Below are 21,098 nucleotides of genomic sequence, written 5' to 3'. Positions count from 1 at the left end.
TTTGAATATGTTACACTAATAGAGTTTCAATCATTGATCAAGGACTGAAACCTCCCGGGGGGGGGGGGGGGCATTTTCTGTTATATGGCAGAATACCACACCCTCTTGGCCGACTGTGGAATATAACTGCAACTGAACCCCCAGCACATGCATTATTGCAAACATTGCCTACCATAGAATATGACCACAGAATGTTCACCTGACTCTACAACTCTATTGGGGACACACAAGGGGTTTCACTACACACACTCTGTGAGAAATGGGAAATATGTTCGGGCACGGATTTAACAATAAGGAGTGACAACAAGTACTTAAATGCCCTCAAAAGATACCTTCTGAGGTGCACTCAGTATTCTGTCAACTCAGCTGAGCCCCAGGGGGCCCATCGCTTTCTTGATGTTGTTAAACATGTACATATTAGCGGCCGGCCCTGGTGGTTGTAGGCCCATGTTTGTATTGATTCTTATGTGCAATAAAGGTTTTTCAAAAAAAAAAAAAATGCCCTCAAAAAGTATCTAGAAATGTCAGATTCTGATACATTCCATTTAATTTCCCCCATAAGACCTTACCGCTCACACACTAGGCGCATATTACCGGAAGCCCAATAAACCTGCCCTAGATGTCAGCAGGAAAACACAGTTGTCACAAAAATTGCTGACCTAGCACTAACGCAGGCAAAGATATTACAATAAGATGGAAAGGACTAGCAATGTATAGCAAATAAGTGCTGTGGTGGGCAGAGGCTGAAAACATAGCTCTTAGGCAGTAAGAAAGGAGGGGGCTACGCAAATTCACACATTGCAAGGCAGTGGGATAAATGGATCAGTTTAATTCAAAGAAAATAGAGACAATGATGATAGACCCGCCTAAACAAAGAAAATGAGAGAAAAGGCCTTTAGCAACAGGCATAAACCAAGGCGGAAGGGCCATTCGAAAATTCAACCAACTGAGAGTAGAATGTTCTAAATTAAAAAGGGAGAAACAAAAAGACAAACATTGGAGTTCTTAAGCAGAAACTCACCATTATTGGACCTGAGACACTCCACTGTCTTCAATGGCGCTCTCAACATACCAATGTTCTAATAAATCTTTATTACCCTTGGCCATGCTTTTAGTATGGGTGTATCATACCCACCCGTTTCCATTTAGACCTAAATAATTTCATAGATAAGGGAATCATTACATCTAACAATAATGTGTTTTCTTTACTGAAGTATGATATTGGTGCGATATTAGAGGTGGATAGACATGCTATCCCGGAGTTGATTTGAAAGTCTCTAGAAGGGACTTAGCTAATTTGTTTCACCATTTTGTTCAAAAGGGGTCAATCGATTTACATTTATAGCACCCGTGAGCTAGGCCACTTCATTTAGATTGACAATGCCAACATAAAGGTGACTGGAGAAAACCTCTTTTGTTAATGATTGCTGTTGTTCAAGCTGTTCAGTGTAGAATTAGAAACACAGGGCCTGATACATCAAGGCAAACATACACTTTTGAGTATATTTACTATTTTTTTTGTTATTCACAAACTACGAGTTTAATTTTACTGATAGTAATTTTACAACTGCGCAGACTCCGGAATTGAGGCAGAGAACTCCACACATAAAAAGAGAGGATGTGCAGAGTCTCCACTGTTGTAAAATTACTATTAATAAAATTAAACTTTTAAATGTGAATATCACAAAAATAGTAAACATACACAAAAAGGTTACTGTCCATTTTATGCTTTTATGTTGATCAGACAGTCTGACAAGATTTCACCAATGAAAAATGTTTTGCATCTGTATGATACTCCCTAAATTTCTGATGCAAATTTGAAGAACATAAAAATCAAAAATCCAATTCTTGTAGCTTGAACCAGGATTGGACTGGTGAAAAAGATATTGAATCTGTAGAGTTTATGAATTGCTTTTTCGGAGGGAGGCCAGTTTCATTCCAGTTTTACTAGTAAAGTGTAGCTCCCTCTAATCATATCCTCTTATAAACCCATAGCAGCACTTATAAGAAGTTTTTAAGTTTAATTTTCATATTTTATCTTTTGCTTCAAATACTACCTAAGAATGCTTCTGTATTGGAGAAACGCAGTGCTTAATTTGAGCTGGTGGTTTCTGGTGCTAGACACCTGCACTTTATTGTCAACACAAGGGCTTATGACAGCCTGCCACATGGTGGCGCTGTTCATCTTATTTTGTGAGGAGCACAACAACAGTTGTTTACAAATTAAATATACATTGAAATATAAAAAAAAAATACCTGCCACCCAAAGCTATAAGAATAGCTTGGGTGGCACGCATTAGTCATTATTTTTAACATATATTAAAACTCTAACCTCTCACACTTGTATGAGTGTGATGGTTAGTTGTGATGGTAATGTCACTGGCAGCGCTTGTGGGGGCAATGTGTGGTGCAAGCTGCAGTGGCCTCCGGACAAGGGCCCTAACACTTCTTTTTTTTTTTTTTTTTTTAATTAAGCACTGGAGAAACATGTAGCCGACTTACGAAGTGAGTCATAAGAGTGAGATTTAGTAATAGTTCTACTTCTAACCATAGGGGAATTATCAGGAAGCCATATTTTAGGAAAATCAAAAAACATTGCATTCTTTCTGATAATTAGAGATTCTATATCTGGTCTATGAATGTCCACAATAGTCACCTGGCGGACAGTGCCCAGCTACTTCTACAAAAGCATTGACACATCTGAAACTACAGCGTGTTGGCAAGTTCTTGGGTTTTGACGCTGAATTTTTAATTAGTTAGCCAAAAGCCTGCATGCTTTATTCTTGTGGCAAAACGTTTTAGCTGAAGTAAGCTCTAGGGGTATACCAGCTGTAAAGCCTTGAATTTTATTATGAAACTGTTTTGCCTTCTTCATCTTTTTTAAAACAGGTATGTGTGGTAATCAGACCATCTCTTCTTTTTTCATCCTAGTAGTTTTCTTTTGCACCTCCTATTATTTGGAGCATATGTACTGATCAAAGAGCTATACACTGTAATTCTATTTTCTATATTGTCTTTAAGGTATGATGTAATGCATATTGATCTGTTCAATATTATCTTAAAATTATTTCCTAACCTAATCGAAAATGCCAATACAGTATGAAAATTGATCTTAACTTATGAAATGTATCCTATGTTCTTAGGGGGAAGTTGCTGAAGTAACATTTGTGAGTGCAAACCCAAGAAATTCGGTTAAGTTTATGGTAAGTCTCATTACAAGTTATGCACCTTTCCCATCACTTCAGTATAGATTTACATTTAGAAGCGTCACTAAAAAACCCTGTATTTTTAAACAAACACTAGGGGCACCATTCACAAAGCCATTTCTGTACTTTAGCTCAATTTGGTGCACAAATAGCTTGATTTGAGAGTGCAAATTTACCTTTTGTAATTCAGAAAATGCCATTTAGCTCTCCTAAATGTATTTACATACATGTGATATATTTTGTCTAAAAACAATAATCGAAACAAATACAATATTTCTTCAAAATATTTTGTTCAATTAACTTCTTAACAATTGTTAAAAATGTTAAAACATCAAAATTAACCTGTAAACAAATAAACTATACTACAATATATTGTTGTGGCCACATTTGGAACCATTTTTACAAAAGATGCAAAATTGTTAATCACTGTTATATTAGGAACCTTTTTACGAAGTTAATGAGCACATGGAGAATACAAATGCAGTGTAGAATTTAAAGAGCAAAATTTATTGGTAGCTCCACAAAGATCTTAGATAGGAAGCATTTCGAAAGGCCTTCAGCTCTGGGCATAAAGTTATTAGGCATGATATAACTTACAGAAATGGTTGGCAAGGATGGCAACAATGGACACAATGTGTGTTCCAAGTGTGCCAGTGCCCTTTTACCACTGCATAGTCAAACTGATTAAACTGAAATCTCATGAAAGAACTCATTCTGAATGGTTAAACATGTTAGGGCAATTTGCTCTGTCCAAATTGTAGTGCTAATTCTTGTTCAATAGGCGGCCTACGAAGAATATTTAGTTCCGACTGAGGCTGACATCGAATTCAATGCGTTTCCTAAATGTGAAGCACACTTGCCCCCACAAGGAAGACAGGGACTGCTTAAGTTATAGGTTTATTACAAGTTTTGCAGCCTTATAATTAAAATCATATGGGTTAATTGTAATTGAATAGTCAGCACATCAAAGCATTAGTCAATATGTTCAAAGTAATTCAAAATCATAAAACATAGACAAAGTGTTATAAAGTTGTCTCAAAAACTTACTATTTGTGACAACTTTATAAAAAGAAGTTTTTGCTTTATGATCTTGGAGGCTGAGAACTACCTGAGAGACACTTTTGCTCTCTCCCTCAACAACCTCCCCCCCTCCAAAAAACATAAAAAATCAAAAACCGCCGAAGTCCAATCCCCTTAGTTGTCATTGGCTGCTTGGAACCCCCAAAGACGGCCTGGAAACCCACTCAGTGTAGTGGTTTCTGACACACCTTCCTTGCCCCCGGAGGGCCTTGTGAAGAGAGAGCATGGGGCTTATTTACAAGCCCCATGCGCTGCTGGCGCGTCAGTTTTTGTATGGGAAAAAGTGACGTACAAGTGGCGCAGGGGGTTCGTAAATAATCCCCCATATTGCATAACACATAGTGGCACCACGTGAGTTGGCAGGTCTGATACTATATCAACAGGATGAAGGAGAGAGAGCCGAGGGCAACCCGGCAAAGGGAAAAGAGGGGGGTAGTGGAAGGGAGAGAGAGCAAGAGAGGCGCAGGAGAGGAGCGCCCACAGGGAGAGGCAGAACCCGGGCCAGGAGCTACACAATAGAACACTTCTCACGCTTGATGGAGGAATAATACCTTAGATGCTGTTCGATTAAACAATGGTAACAACAGATAGTCAGAAGTTGGCAATTTAACTCCAATGGCGATCAGAATCCCTTCTGGACCATGTGCAAGCTATATGACCCTATACATCTACTCTCTGGCTTACACTTATTAACCGCGCTGCTTCCGCTCACCCTGAATCACCCTCTTCTGCACACGTGCTGCACATTTCCTGACAGCCCTTAGAAACAGCAGGGCCTCATTTATGAGGTTTTGGCGCAGGGCAGTGCCGCAAGGAATCTTGCTGCGCTGCCGTGCATCAAAAGAAAAGGGCAGGAATGCACCATATCTATAAGATACGGCCATTCCTGCCATTTTTCCCTGCTCAATAGGTTGCCGTGTGCCAACCCAGGCACACTTGCACCACAGTGCAAGGGTGCCGGCGTTGCAGGGCTAATTGATTTTGTGGAGGAAGGGACACCTTCCAGGACAAAATCGATCAATGCAGGCGATTTCCTCTTTCTATGCGTGCTGCAGAATGCAGATCACATAGAACAAGCATTGGCATAGCCAATAGGTCTCGCCTTTGGGACCATATAAGTGTTTAGCCATGCAACAGTGGCATAACTAAATAATTATAAGGTCCCAAAAGCGAGACGATTTGGCTATGCCTGAAAGTGAAAGTGTTCGCGATCAAACATCAAGGCGGCCGCAAAAGTGAAAGTAATCGCGGTAAAGCGTGGCGCGCGCGCCCATGCACTGTAGCTCTAGGCTGGCCTGGTAGCACTTTTTGGAGCCCTCTCAATAAGTCTCGCCAGACCAGCGCATGTGCTGGGTCAGGCGAGACCTAAAAAGGAAAAAACGAGGAGAAATTGAAACATTTCTCCTTGTTGCGCCTCGCGTTAGAATCTGACACATTCCCAGGTTTACAATTCCTCATCAATCTGTAAATGCTTCAGATTCCATGGGTGCTGCGTGGAAACTCCCACAGCAACACCCATGGAACGTCCCTTTCACGCAGCGTTGTGCGTGATAGGAGCAGATATTCACAAGGCCATGAAAAGGCACGTAAAGTGGCTTTACGTGACCTTGTAAATATGCCCCGGCACATTGCGCCACCGATGTCTGGCGGCGCAAAAGTGCCGCAAAGGGGCCTCATTTAGTGTCCTTTTTCATTTGAAAGGTCTAGTGAGATAGGATTGGGTCCTGCAGTGATGTTGCACTTAATGAGAATAACTATGTCGTATCCCAGGGGCGTAAAACAGAAACCAAACGATGTAATAAAATATAAATTCACACATGTAAGGTTCGGAGACCAGCATTGGTTTGCATAATTTAGTTCTAGCTCTCGCACTGCCGAGGTTTGACGCTAATGAGTTTCCGCATTTGTAATTTAGACATCAAACGATTTATATTTCTGCATTCCAGGCCAACCAGACCTTCCTCGCAGTGGAGAAATACGAGCAGGCTTCAGACACATGGCAAGTAGTCCATAATGACGCCTCTTGGGAGACCAGGTGAGTGCTGCACGAGGTGCTTTAGATCCCTTCCATCTATCTTACTAGGTTGGGCTCGCGGCATCACAGATGTGCAAACTGCTTAACCTGAATAAATCCTCATTTTTTCTCTTGGAGAATGAAAATATCTTGATATGGTACATGTTATACTTTTTTCAGCAAGTTCTCTCATTTAAAAAGTAGAAACACCATGCCGATTTAAGAACTGCCTAATCAAAAAGAATATTTTATCAGTGCTTAATTTGTAAAAGGAAAAGTGCGTCGAAGCTCACGGCTAGTGCTACTGAATATCAGTGAACTGAATACCATGCTTGCGTATTTTTGATTCCACTTTATTTCTCTTAATCCACTCCAGACAGTACCTACCCTTTTTACCCTTTTATCTCACTCTTGCATGTTCCTTCCCCCTCGTCAGTTAGTCAGTTTTTTTTTTACATTTCTCTCAACCTCCTTCTTTTCCAATGTCTATTTTTCTGTCTCTTGTTCTGGGTAGAAGTTTGATGAGTTAAAAGAAGTGCCGGCCTAAAAATTAAGGGGCATATCAGCAAGGCGAGGCGATAGAATTATTGCAGCTTTTGCGGCCGTTTTCGGCCAAAAAGGGCGATAATTTTATCGCCTAATTAGCAAGCTCACACTAACGTGTGAAAACTTGTGTTAGCGCAGGAATTCCAAGCGCCCAGCTTTGCATCTCTAATAAGATGCAAAGTGGGCGTTCCTGACCTGACATGACAGGAGAAATGTCGCTAAGCGACTTTTCTCCTATCATCAAGCCCCACGCTATGAAGCACAGCGGCAAGAAAAGTAGCAATAACCCCTGTTATCGCTACTTTCCTTATGCCTGCTTCAGGACTGACTTAGCCATGATATCCTATGGAAGGTGGATATCATGGCTAGGTTTGTGGGGCCCTATCAACAATCTAATGCCACATTGTGTGAGATTATCGCTGGGTTTCCAGCGATAATCTCACGTTAGGCAGTTAGCGTGAGGATTTTTATCGCTTTTGAGATAAGCGTTGCTAATAGCACGCTATCTCAGCGATAAAAATCCACGCTAGCCGGCGATAATTATCCTAGCGCTAAGTGCGCTTAGTGATAATTATCGCCGGTTGTTGCTGATATGCCCCTAAATGCCAGTGGGGCCCACCTGCAAACACCGGCTCAAATTAAGCACTGTACTAGATCCTGATACTGTTTGCTGTCACAATGATAGATTGCCAACGTGAGCAGATGCCTAATGCAAGTGGAGTCTGTTACACAAAGAGGCCCTTATTACCAGTGGGCAAATAATTCAGATGAGCTATTAATTTCTGTTACTGACCTCCTTGCATTTAAGAGGACACAAACACCACAGATCTGTTTACTTTTACTCAGAGCATTCTTCAGCCATCCAACATCTCCTGATGAAAGTCTGCTACAAAATAAAGAATTACTGGGGAATTTGGTCCTGCAATTACCAATTTCCCCTGGTTAGTCCCCATTTGTTAGTGGACCCGTGGATTTTTTCTCGTAATGGCTAAATTTTTCCTAACTCCTGAGTAAATCTTGATTTCCCCTGCAATGAGGGCCAAATAAGGGGAAACAAGCACACCGCTTAACACTTTTGTATAGACATAGTTTACCCTTTTTTTTGCAGCGTTATATATGACGCAAGCTTCCCTAGAGGGCATTAACACGCTAGATTACATAACAAATTGGCACATTATTTTTCTTTTTAGGCACAGAGAGATTAAGTGATTTGGCCAGCATCACAGGATTTTGAGCCGAGGCTCTGGTGGTTAGTCCATGCCTCCTTATTAGCCATTCACAAAACATTTCAGTCAATCAGTCAGTCAATCAGTACTTATAGAGCATTACTAATCAGCCCAGGGGGTGTCCCGGCACTGGCGAGCCATGTTGATGACTCCTTTAGGTCCTGCTCAAACTTAATTGCAGAAGGGAAGGCACGACTCCAAGTATGTAACATCAATTTTAGCATTATCGCCTCTACGGGGACACATTTGCTGAGACCTTGCATATTTCTTCACAATTTGTATCAAAGGTCTCCAAAATTGCTTTTTCCATTCTCAAAACAAGCACGGCACCGTATACCACCAATGGTGGAGCTTAAGAGAATAACTTTCCTATTCTGTTAATTAGTAATTTTTTGTAATTCTTCCTATTCTTATAACACCATCAAGCCTTTGGGCACACATATTGCCCTTTACAAATATTTGTTTGTTTGTTTGATTGTTTATAACAGAAAGGTTTTTCTAAACGCAGCTCCAGAATGGGCCCTGTGCTTGTGATGAAAAGGCCAGATGCCTTTATTAAATTCCTAACACTGCCGCATTTTGTTTGGCACAGCACCGGCCAAGTTAGATGATTACCTAAGGTCAAACCAAGATAATTGAATGTTATTTTCTGTCTCTACGCAATTTGCCTCCACATGCCAGTAAGGGCCAAGCTTATATTTGCCAGATTTTAAAATGTGGATCTTTCTCATGTTGGTCCTTGAGAAATTGCTTTAGTGAATTGACATAAAATTCTAAAGAGCTCTGAAGCAACTAACTAACCCTTGCTAGCAACTTTCTCATGATGTTTGTCTCTAGCCTCAGACACCTTGTCAGGTTCCAACAGCCTATTTCAAGCCCAGCTTGCAATGTAGAGATCACTAAGGATGCTGAAAAGCCAGTTGGTTGCTCCAAGTGAAGCATCCTATTCCAGACCCACAAATGCTCAGTGGGAACAAATGCTGTAGAGACGTAGATGAAAGCATAATGCTTCAGCAGCACACCGGTCTTGAGCGCTGATCTTGCCATAGTGACGAACGCCACTAAGCTCCCCGTTCTGCACATGCAAGGTGCCCCCAGCCACTACCCATCATCACTTTGCTGCCCACACCTTTTAACACAAGCCTCTTACAAAGTCACTTCAAAATTATTGGACTTTTGTATTCAAATGTATTTAATGTATTAGTCTCCCAATCCCTATCATCCTCTACTGCTGGCTGGCGGAAACATGTTATCACTATGATCTTGTCACGCACTGGATGGAGTGAAGATTTCTCTTCTTTCCATTGAGAGTGCTGTAAGAAAGAGTGGCTCCTCTTAGCGAACATGGTGCCACCCTGTACTTAACATACACATGAAAGGTGTCACACGTCTCCCTAATATCATGCTAATTTGGTGGAAAAAGTCACAAAGGGCAGAGAAAAATACTTAGCAATATGGATAGTTCTTCATTGAAGATGGAGACCTTTACAAGAGTTGGTAGCAGGACTCTAAACTACCCTAAGAGAGAGTAGAAAAAGATTCTAGCATAATATCCCAGGCTAAAGAATCCAACAGCAAATAACAGATGCAGAAAAAGTGCAAAAAGCAGGGACAAAAAGTATCAAAGTGTGACAATGCGACAAGAAACAGGGGACTCAAAAGCACATCTCTCTATATCAGATCCAAGCTCTCTTATATATGAGAAGGACAGGAAATGACTTCACTGGAAAATGAATGAACACCATCTTGGAAAAGGAAGCACAGACAGCTTCAACTGGGATGATGACCATCTTGATTAGGAATGAATAAACCTTTAAACACACCCACTACCACAAGGAAATGGCATTATCCCTGTGTGCCAGGTGCAAGAAGGGAGATCAAATGCCTGACATCCCGCCCTTGATCAAACTGGCCTCTCTTACCCCAAGTAATACCATCCTCTTTCCTCTGAACTCCCACGCCCAGCATAAAATCTTTGATTGTGCACAGTATCCAGTCGCCAAGGAAGCCCCCTTTAGAGGTTCTGCCACGACCACAGCAACGCCGGCCCGTGGTCCTGGGAGATATAGGTGGGAAACCCTTCCTGCCCCACTGGCGTCTTGCCTTGTCGCATGCTGACCAGTTGACTGCCGGCTTTGCAGATTAAAGGCCTCTCTCCAGTGAGTTCTATTTGCAGATGTAACATTTCAGAAACATACATGCAGGATTGTGTTAGATACAGAAGTAAACCATTATAACACAATAACTGCTCTGGATGCCTTTGGCAGTTTGCACAAATGAGCTCATGCCTTCAGCAAAATAACGGAAATTCCATTACAATTCCACATTTTACTCGCATGATTGCCTCTGTATTGGTACAAATCTTCACACACCTCTCCTGTATTTTACCTGAATTTGGTAGAAATAGCACAGTTGATTAATGCTCAGCATCGTTCTTTAATAGTAAAATGATTTGCGGCCAAGCACAGGAAGTCCAAGATAATTCACTGCGAGAGATATTCTTGGCTTCCCTGCTGGCTTGGAGATCATTTTCAATTACAGGAAGGCTTCAAAGAAGCCAAAGTTCTGAGTGAGCAGAATTTACCCGCTCACATGGACAGATCTTAAAATAAAACTGTTTTGCCTTGCTTTCTTTTTAAGTGTAATCAATACTACACTGCTTATTTTTGTTTTACTGTATATGGCCCATGCACCACATTTCATGCCTCTGCATTATATTCTAGAAATAGCCCTCTTCGGTTTAATGTACCTGAAAAGTGCAGAAATGCAAGGCTTTACAAAACAGGAAGCTCTATTCCAGCCATGACTCTTGTTTAATTCAATCAAGTGGCTGCTCCGATAAATCGTTACAATAACACTGGAGACCGAGACTACGGCTGGATCCAGATTTAGAAAGGCGGGCTTCCAGAAGACATTTACGTCATTTTTTCTCAACCATGGGATACTTACAGTAGTTCCTCACCATTGGCGCATATCATGATTTTATTCTCGGACAAAAATTATTCAGCTGACTAAACATGTGTGCTGACGGTTACAGGCTGCACGGTGCTTGCCGACTGTCCTAAAGATGGCGCAGCATAATGCAGCTCAGCAGGATGTCTGTTTTCACTGCTGATAATGGGCGCCATATTTACGAAAGTCAGCAAGCATTGGGCACTCCGTAATGACCAGTGAATCATTGATACGCCTCTTCTTGGAGAACGCAAACCAACTCTGGCAATTACGTCGAACCGGCCCGGGGGTAGGGGTGCTAGTGGGAAGTACTGCTGCTGCTTTTGACACAGGGGGTCGATATTGCAATACTGCTGCAAGACCTGCCCAGAGTAACAAAAATGGCCCCCACTCCTCCAAAACTGGCCCACACCCTTCGAGTCCACTGGGAAAACGTCTGGTACCTGCTAGAGCCATTTCGGCCCTGCTTGGAGCATTACAGAGGTATCATTACAGCAGCAGAGTGGAAATATATATCAATGAGAAATCTATGTCGTCATCCCGCAGTCTTTTTCTCCGCAGGGAATCACAACGCGGTCGTTACAACGACCGCGTTGTGATTCCGCATACCATTACTCCGCAAGTCGGAACAACGACTTGCGGAGGGTGGGCGCTGGATGTTGGAATAGTATAATTTACTATTCCAACTCCAGTCTGTGCGGACACTAGGGAAGGTGTTGGATTTTAAATCCAACACCTTCCCCCCCTCCGCAAGTCGTTGTTCCGACTTGCGGAGTAATGGTGTGAGGAATCACAACGTGGTCGTTGTAACAACTGCGTTGTGATTCCCTTCGGGGAAAAGTTTCGTGGTAAACGTTGTTTACCATAAATGAGTGCTCATCTGCATCTTTGCGAAGCACCACCTGCTTCTTGCCTGCCTGAGCCCTTCTTACTCTCCACACCTCTTTGTTTCATTTCCGTGTGCATTTGAGAGCGTCTGGTGTTTTATACACGTCTTACAAATTTTCAAATAGATTATGTAGCATTCCGAAATGTTTACTTATTAAAAAACAATGCCTGTGATATGAATATTTTATAAATGTATCTGTAAGTCCATCTAAGTTAGGAATGAAAGAAAGGTACAAATCCTACAATACATTACAATACAATACAGAAATCTAGTGTTGTGATTCACGCCTAACGGTAGCTGGAGCAATGATGATAGCTGAGAAAATCAATGGTCAACATATGCACATGAAGAATTACAATCTTCCCAATTCTAATCGATTGACATAGGGATCAGGGAGAGAAATGATTCACTGAGGAGTAGGGGAGGTGGGGTGGGTGCCCCACATATAGACACGCATGTCAGGTCAAATAACATCTCTCCGACTAGCCGGGAATTCTAATGTTCTTATCACATAGGGCCTGATTACGAGTCATGTGGAACAGTATCCCGGGTGGGATATCACTGATACAGTGCAATGTTGGTTAGTGGTCAAACAGATTGCACCACTGGTCGTATGGACCTTGAGATATGAGCTGAAAGCATATTCAGGGAGCTAACATCAGTACAACAAGTCAAATTACAGTGAAACCCATTTGGTCCACAAGAACAACAGAGGATGCTTTCCAAACCATAATTTATTGACAAGTTACACAAAGCTACAGGTTTTATTCATTTAGTAAATCATTTGACAAGTAAGCTTATTAATAATATCGTTAATCAATTCAACAATACAATATCAGGGAGTGGCAACAAAAATAGTTTACTGTGCAAAATACAAAGTAAAGAAAGTCTCAGTTCTATAAAGGAATTCCCCTAAACTAAAAAAAACATCTAAAGATGACAAGGGGAAATCCAGGGTGGTAGGAGGCATAAGAGTTCTTCAAGAGTCTAACTCAAGAACTGGGAATATGAAATCTCAGCAGAGTTAAGGAAAGGTCTTACCTCAGTAAAGCAAGGACAGGATCTCCTAACAGCTATTCTTAGACACATCTGAAACATTGCATTCCCTCTCCAGAACGTCTTCCCATCAACTACTCCAAACTGGAACCAATCAGGTTGCGCCGTATCCTTGGAGCAGGTAATCTCCCCTCTTTCCCATCACCTAAAAAAGGCGCACACTGCTCACAACCTCGAATGTATCACTGGTCCAGACTGCATGGTACAGGAGAATCTCTCTCATCCCCATGCAAGGTGTAAACCACAACAGACTTCCAATTAACCACAACTGCTCTAAAATTTCTAAAAAGCAAAACTATGAGGTACTCTTCCGAACAGTGAAGGTTATCTTGCTCCTGCAACAAGAAGGAAAACGTGAAAGCACATTTTTATATACAAATTTTTAACAGTGAAAGGCTTTTGGGAAGCTTAGGTCTACTCACATGTAAGCCCAAGAATACACATTTGGTTACCAAGAATATGCTATCAATTAATGATTATACTTTGAGTACATAATATGTTGCTTCTTTATAGGGGTATAGCCACACATAAACACATTAATTAACATGTGATTCGTAAACATATAAGACATTATATTTCTCGTTGCGACATTTCTACGCGTGATTGTGAATGACCTGGTGATCCTACATTCACTTTCCCCAGATACTGGGACATCTGACCCGATTTTACCAGCTGGAAATTCCAACCGGTAAAACTGCATGAGGCTGTGGCTGCACTAGCAGAAATGCCCCGTTCCCCAGTCCCAGTCAGTCTTTGTATTCAGCAAGGGTGTGCCAAAACCATTTTTCTCTCTTCCTTCCATGCCCTCCCGGCTCCACTTTCACTATCCCCTGCCCTACAGGAAGGCCGTATTCCCATTGAGCGCTTGCTCATGCATAATCCTGCAACGTAATCCTGTGTCAATACAGTATTATCCATTCTAAGGGTTATAACTTGTAATAAGCTAGATCTGTGTGGAGAATCCATCTGCTAATATCAGCTGCTAAGACTTTTTGCAGCAAATTGCTTCTAACTCACAATCAGGGCCATAGTGCATTGTACTAAGCAGCGTTCAGAATAATGGTATCCTCTACAAAGAACAGTATAAATATACTGATAAAATGTAATTTATCAGAGGTGTTAGTGTTTGTCAGAACCACATTCAGTGGGCCACAGGCAAGTAGGAGCTGCTGGGCCCAATCGTGAAGGGTGAGGCCATTTACTCTTGATGTCCCAGGCATAACTGACTATAGATCCTGAGCAACTGGACAAAGTATCCCTTCGGCACCTGCCTCTCAGTGATAGTGCGGGTCGAGCAGTCCAAGGCTTCTCGGGCAGGAGGATGGTAGACTTAGGATGGTGAACACAGGCTGACAATTTAAAATATGGTCAGCAGTACCAATATATGAAAGTCTAGTCAAAATACTTGCCTTTATGAAAAAGGAGTATTTATATTTGAACACAAAGTAGAATACAGAATTTAAAAACAATACACACAGCCCTCTGAGGTCAGGGCTTTAGTGTTTTGTTGCTGGGTCCATGAGCCCTACTCCCCTGTCACTAGTGGTAGATGTCATTCCCCATTTATTGATATTCATGTTATGCCCCACTAGTAGTCTGAGTCTCAGGAGTCCACATCAGCTCCTACTAAAGCCAAAAGTGTTCCAGTGCTGAAGTGCTCTACGGCAAGGAAATTCCGCTGGGGCTGTCTTGCCTGAAAATCAGTTTTACCCGCACTAGAAAGATCTGAGTGATCAGAGTCTCTGTGTGCAGCTCCTTTTTGGGTCACTGAAGCTGCAATTTCTGTCCCCATTATGTTCCTCACACGAGCTCCAGAAGGGTCATCGGTCGGTCAGGTGTCCTTTGCTGCCTCTCACGCTGTCCTGTGGAGAAAGCTGCTGAGGTGGTCCTTGATGCTCCTCCGTTATTTGGTAAATGTCTTTGGTCTTCCCACAGGTGGGGGAGGATTGCAATGCTCCTGGTGCTGGTCCTCAGACGGGGATTGGGCTGCTCGGGTAACAATGATGTCCTCCTCACAACAGTCTCGACCGGACCACCCTCCTTACCTTGTCCTGGTACGCCCCTGGCATACGGGGTCACCGTCTCCACTCTGTACACTGGCTACGGCCTGATTTGCACAACAACAATCTTCACGGAATCCCCACCTACTGTCATACGGGGTTGCCAACTTAGCTCCCCACATGAGCTATGGCCGATCAGCACAACACCACTGTTCATGCGACCCCACCTGGCATACAAGGTCTCTAACTTAGCTCCACATACGGGCTATGTACTGATTGGCATTACAGCACTCTTCATGGCGGCCCCCACCTGGTATACGGGGTTGCTGACTTACAAACTGCACACAGGCGATGACCCGATTGATACAGCAAGGGTCATTGCTCACTTCATGGCAGCTCTCCTCTGGCATACAGGAGCCATCGATTTTTCCCTACACACAGGCAACGGCCCGATCAGTGCAGCAGCTGCCTCATCACTCTTCGCTACAGGGATTCAATGGACAGGATCCCCCACTGGACCTCGCTCCCTCCAGTGCTTCCTCTTCCTCACAGGCACACTGTTCTTGGCAAGCAGGCAGACACTGGTTCTCCAGGCTCTAGGGGCAGGTGGTCTTCAAGTCCCTCCTCCATGGGGAGACTGGCAGACCATGGCTCCCGTGCTGGTCGCAGGCAAAAGCCTTGCATAGCTTCTCCTTCTCACACAGCCTGATTGGCTGCTTCATAGCTGGCAATTGTGGGGGCCTTGAGCTCCCCTTCTTATAGTCCTTTCCCAGATCCCAAATGTGATTTACAGTCTGATGTTTTGAAGTTAATGTTGAGGGTCTGCTTTCTTTTGAATTGCCCTACCCTCTGGCCGGCCATGCCCTTCCTCCAGAATGCACCTTCACCTCACTCTTTATGATTCTCTTATCAGCCCCATCTCCTTACTGCGATGTGCCCAGGCCCCTTCTCAGTGAACTTACGTTGAATGAAGGGGACCCTTTGAAATGTACTTAAGAGTCTGGCTTTCCCTTCCTCCAGTGCCCCCCACCTAGCTCACAGGACTGAAACAATCCGCAAATCTGTTTGGGGGGTGGTGTTCTTCTACTGCTCATGCTCCTCCAGTTAGCCCTAAATCTGTATTGTACCATTCACAGGTAGACATACACCCAGCACATGTAAAGCACATATGCATTGTGCAGCACTCCACTCCAAACCTATGTAGGCCAAGGGTGAGTTAAGCATTCAGCAGGTGAACATTAAATGAGTGAGCCTGTAGGTTTCACTCCAGTGAAAACAGACCTGTTCACTTTTACTGATCCTTACAAGGTATGCTGCTACCACCTGCTCATTCTGCGTATCTCCTGGAAGAGGCAATAGCCTTTCACCACTAAGAGGGTCACGCTTTTGGCACCCCTTCTGGTCCAAAAAGACCACTAACCATGAGATAGGCTGATGTCATTGTACACATACATGTGTTCATCGTTGCCAACAAAAATTCAGATTGTATATCATCAACATAAGATCTCATGAAATAGAGAGCCAGAAAAGAAAATGGAAAATAAACCTGAGCTTTTCAAATAAATAAAAGAGCTATTAAACTACCGTACAGAGCAATTCAAATAAAATCGACTATCACTTTGAAATGTTCCCTGTCCTTGAGACTTCCAGAATGGGATTGTATCTTCTGATAGTGGTGCAGGTGAGAATTGCAGATTTCAAGCCCTCTGGATGACAGATTTTCCCTGTCACCTATGGATTTGGGTTGAGTAGTTGATCACAAGAAATTATTCACCTCAGTTGAATCAAGAGGGAGCAGGTTGCAGGCGAGCTCCAAAGTGGATTCCACATCCTTGGTTTTTCTCATGATATTTCTCAGTGAAGCAGCATTCAAACAAGTAAATTACCCAAGACGGAACGGAGACAGCACTGCTTAAAGCTGCAGATGAAATCAGAGCAACGATGGACAAGGGTGGAGCGGCGGTCCTAATACTTCTGGACCTTTCCGCTGCATTTGACACGGTCGATCATGTCACTCTGATCGACCGTGTCTCGGCTTTAGGAATAAGAGGCAAGGCCAAAGATCTTATTGCTTCATTCTTGGCCAACCGCCCTCAGACAGTCAAGATGGGTAATTTCATCTCCCAGACCTTCTCCCTCCCATGTGGAGTCCCACAAGGCTCCTCGCTAAGTCCGACGCTTTTTAATATCTATGTATCGGACTTAGCGAGGGTGATAAAATCGCATGGAATTGCCCTTACAACGTACGCCGACGATACTCAACTAGTATTATCGGTGCACAATAATGGAACATCTGTCGCAGCCAACTTCCAAGAGGGAATGAAGGCGATAAGCTCCTGGATGTCATCAAATTGCCTCAAACTAAATTCTGATAAAACGGAGGTGATGACATTCGGGAACTTGCAGCCGGCATGGTCCCCACAGTGGTGGCCATCTCAGTTGGGTCCCCCCCCCCAACCGGTAGTTAAGGTCCGCAATTTGGGAGTCACTTTTGACAATAAGTTGACTTTCCTCCATCACGCCAACGCTGTGGTATCATCTGCCTTCTACACCCTAAAAAAAATAAAAAAACGACTTCCTTACTTACCACAGTCCGCGGGCAAAACACTTATCAGCACCTTAGTGTTCTCAAGAACCGATTATTGTAACTCCCTTCTTCTGAACGCTCAGGAAAGGGTACTCAATAAACTCCAGACGGTGCAAAACGCCGCGGCCAGAACCCTATTATACATCCCCAAATTCACCTCCACGTCTCCTTACATCAAAGAGCTACATTGGCTCCCTATTAGGAGCCGAATCAAATTTAAGGCTCTGTGTATAGCCTACAAAACTCTGAATAACTCCGGACCACAGTTCCTAAAAAAAGCCCTCTGCCCAGTGGAACAACCTAGGACCTTACGATCGTCCTCAGCCTACTTGTTGAAAGTCCCACGGACAAGAAAGGCCAGCTGGGGAGATAAATGTTTTACTATCGCTACTGCCAAGCTGTGGAATACACTACCACTCCACATCAAAACGGCCCCTACGCTGCTCAAGTTCAGAAAGAGCCTTAAAACATGGCTGTTCTCTGCCTAATTCCCCCTCATCGCAAGAAGTGAGTTCTGTAATCGATAGCGCCGAGACACCCGTACGGGTATTTGCGCGCTTTAAAAATTGCATAAAATAAATAAATAAATAAATAAGACCATAGAAAATGTTGCAAAGACTGAAATAGCATGTCACTCAGTGATCAATTCCATGAGTTTCTCCTGATTAGCTATTTTCCATTTGGACTGCTGAAGCAAAGTTCTTTAAAGCAGGAGCCTATTGCATCTTAAGTGAAAAGAGATCACCATGGCTTGAAAAACAAGGGACTTTGATGTCTGAGTGTTTATGGTGTATCAGGATGTCTCTAATGCTGTGGCCCCAAAACTGATTTAAATTCCTATTACAGATAACTTGTAGGATGTTGATATAGACAAACTGAGCAAACACGTTCTAACATAGCAACATCACTAGCAAAAGAATAGAAGCAGCCTAGAACATAATAACTCTGGGTCTGTATCGACAACCGTTGCTGCTGGCCGAGTGATGAGATGACAGGAGCTGTTGTAGGAGAGCTCATATGTGTCTATTAAAATTGTTAACTGTACAATGGTTACTTCCATTCCTTCCCTGTAGAAGTACGATTATTTTAACTCTGTCGAAAGACATTTTGGTCTCAAGACCACTGACTCATTGTCAGTGAAATTGCTCTCCCTCCCTTGAAGCTCCACCATTAAGTGAGGCCTTCCCCCAAGCCCCTGCACTCTCGAGTGTTGGTTTTCGAGGCCCTCCTCCACCCGCAGGTTTCACCTGCGCCTCATCCCTGGTGGTCCAGTGGACCTCTGTCTCCATTCTCTTCCTCCGCTTTTTCTCTCCTTTTTCATTCGTTTTTTCCCTCACTTCTATCTCCCTCCTTCACTCTCCTTCTGGGTCTTTCTTCCATTTTCTGTTGTTTTCCCCTCATTTCAAGCTCCCGCTTCACTCTCCTTCTGTGTCTTTCCTCCGTTTTCCACTCGTTTTTTACCCTCATCTCAATCTCCCCCTTTGCCACATGGCACTTAAATAAAAATGCAAAAGTGAATTTTTAAAGGAATTCGTTATTTACCACCAACTTGAAGTTGGTGGTAATTAACGAATTCTTAAAGCACATAAGCACTCTTTTATGTGCTTTCTACATTGCATTTACCGATCGCTAAATACCGAATCATCACCTATATTAGTAATGGCTAAATACCGGTCGGTAACCCTGAAATTTACCGAATTTCGGGGTTACCGACCGGTATTTAGCCACCTACATCGGGCCCTATGTTACATGAATCAGGTCCATAGGGCTAGTGTTTAGGATGAAAACAGATGCTGTAAAGCAAAACATTCTATTCTATTCTCTTTTATACAGAGCACAAATGTGCTAAGACATCCTGGCAATAACTGGAAGACAAGACTAAGGACCTGATTTAGATCTCGGCAGACGGGTTACTCTGTCACAAAGGTGACAGATATCCCATCTGCTGAAATATAGATCCTATAGGATATAATAGGATTCATATTTTGGCGGACGGGATAGCTGTCACTGTTGTGATGGAGTAACCCATCTGTCAAGATCTAAATCATGCCCTTAGTCAAACATTAAATCAAGAAAAGCCAGATTTTGATAGCTTCGTGAAACTTCAGGTAGCAAGAAGTGGCATTGATATATGGTGCAAGAGCACTCCAATGAGAGCCTGCACTAAAAGCAGAGGTGCAGCCTACACATCACACTGCTTTAAAAAAAACTCCAAAATGAATAAAAAAAATTATAAATTAAATTGTATTCTTGTATCAATTTAAAATATTTAAGGATCATAATTGGTAATTATTAAAGGTTTGTAACTAAACAGTTGCACAGTCACTTCATTGCTGACTGTGGTGCGATCATTCCTTTTACTACAGCTTTCATGGCTCAGAGACTTCCCAAGAACACTAATATCAGGATGGGGTTAGCATCCTAAACATTGTGGCCTGCATTCAAGGGCAGATTTATATTAGCCTTAGCCTAATAACTGGAATTTATTTTGAAGTCATCTGGTTACAGGCAAAAGAGTGCTCCCTTTTGGATGTATAAGAGCCACTCTCACAAGTGAAAAGACAAAACTTATAAAGGACAAGGTGTCATGGGTTCGCAAATATATTTATCTAATACTCCTGCACAAACATTACATTTCCTGTGAAATATCCATCCTAACTTGGTGCTTCTTCATCTTTGAGTCAATCATGAGGTTGAAAAAGTTCATCGGTATTCCCATCCATGATGAGCCACAACTAAGTCAAATCTGTTGGATATGCTGGATTAGATGAGTACCTTTCCATCTTCGAAGTAACAGTCTCTTCTATTCCACCTGAAAGTGCATACTGAAGAGACAAGCATTATCAAGGAAATCCAACCTAGAATCTTTGGAAACCTATGATCACTTCAGACCCATGCTTTCCATGAAATATCACACTTGCAAAATTACTAAAAGAATCATTGAGTAGGGTATGTAGGAGAAATATCATGCTTGCCAGATTCCTGACACTCCCTTTCAATGAATATAGATCAAACTAGATAAATAGGATTAGATCCACTTCAATATGTAGGTTCTGTTACTATAAAAGTGAATATATCACTTCCTTGCTTTGTTGTTGTCTGAAATTTGGGTCATTGCACACCATGCTGCTGAAACCCTTGTTTTCACAGAACAGTAAGCATACTTGTAAGGATGCATTATCACTCCGCTTCAACTCGGGTGACAGAAAGATGGTGGCTCGATTCGGAAAAGTTACTAGAATTATGCTGAATAGATTTACGCTTGGAATCAAATCAATCAGATGATGTAACTACATGACTTGACTACACACACTTTGTAGTATAGCAAATGAAAGGTAATTCATTTTTACTCTTTTTAAGTCACCGAAGATTATCCTCCTAACGGGTGCCACTGGATTAACCCGCTCACAGAAAAGAGTGGTCTCCATCCATCCGTATTTGTAAAGGGCAAACTACTCACGCTCAAGGCACTGGGGGCCGTTGTGGAAATTAAGTGAGCTATTGTTCAGAGTCACATGGTGCTGAACTGAGCTGCCTCCGGA

General features: G+C 42.6%; 1 protein-coding gene across 2 annotated transcripts in view; it reads left to right on the top strand.

Annotated features, from left to right (window-relative positions):
• The window catches only part of ASAH2 (N-acylsphingosine amidohydrolase 2), a 323,355-nt gene that overhangs the window by 260,283 nt on the left and 41,974 nt on the right, over positions 1-21,098 (top strand). For both annotated transcript variants that reach the window (XM_085605439.1, XM_085605430.1), the window contains 2 exons: positions 3,144-3,203; positions 6,233-6,321. In XM_085605439.1, coding sequence (XP_085461565.1) covers positions 3,144-3,203; positions 6,233-6,321 — 149 coding nt within the window. The remainder of the gene's footprint in view (positions 1-3,143; positions 3,204-6,232; positions 6,322-21,098) is intronic.

This window comes from Triturus cristatus, chromosome 1_2, assembly GCF_964204655.1.
Source record: "Triturus cristatus chromosome 1_2, aTriCri1.1, whole genome shotgun sequence".
NCBI lineage: Eukaryota > Metazoa > Chordata > Amphibia > Caudata > Salamandridae > Triturus > Triturus cristatus.
The sequence above is the reverse complement of the archived record's forward strand: the minus strand, read 5'-3'. Positions and strand labels throughout refer to the sequence as shown.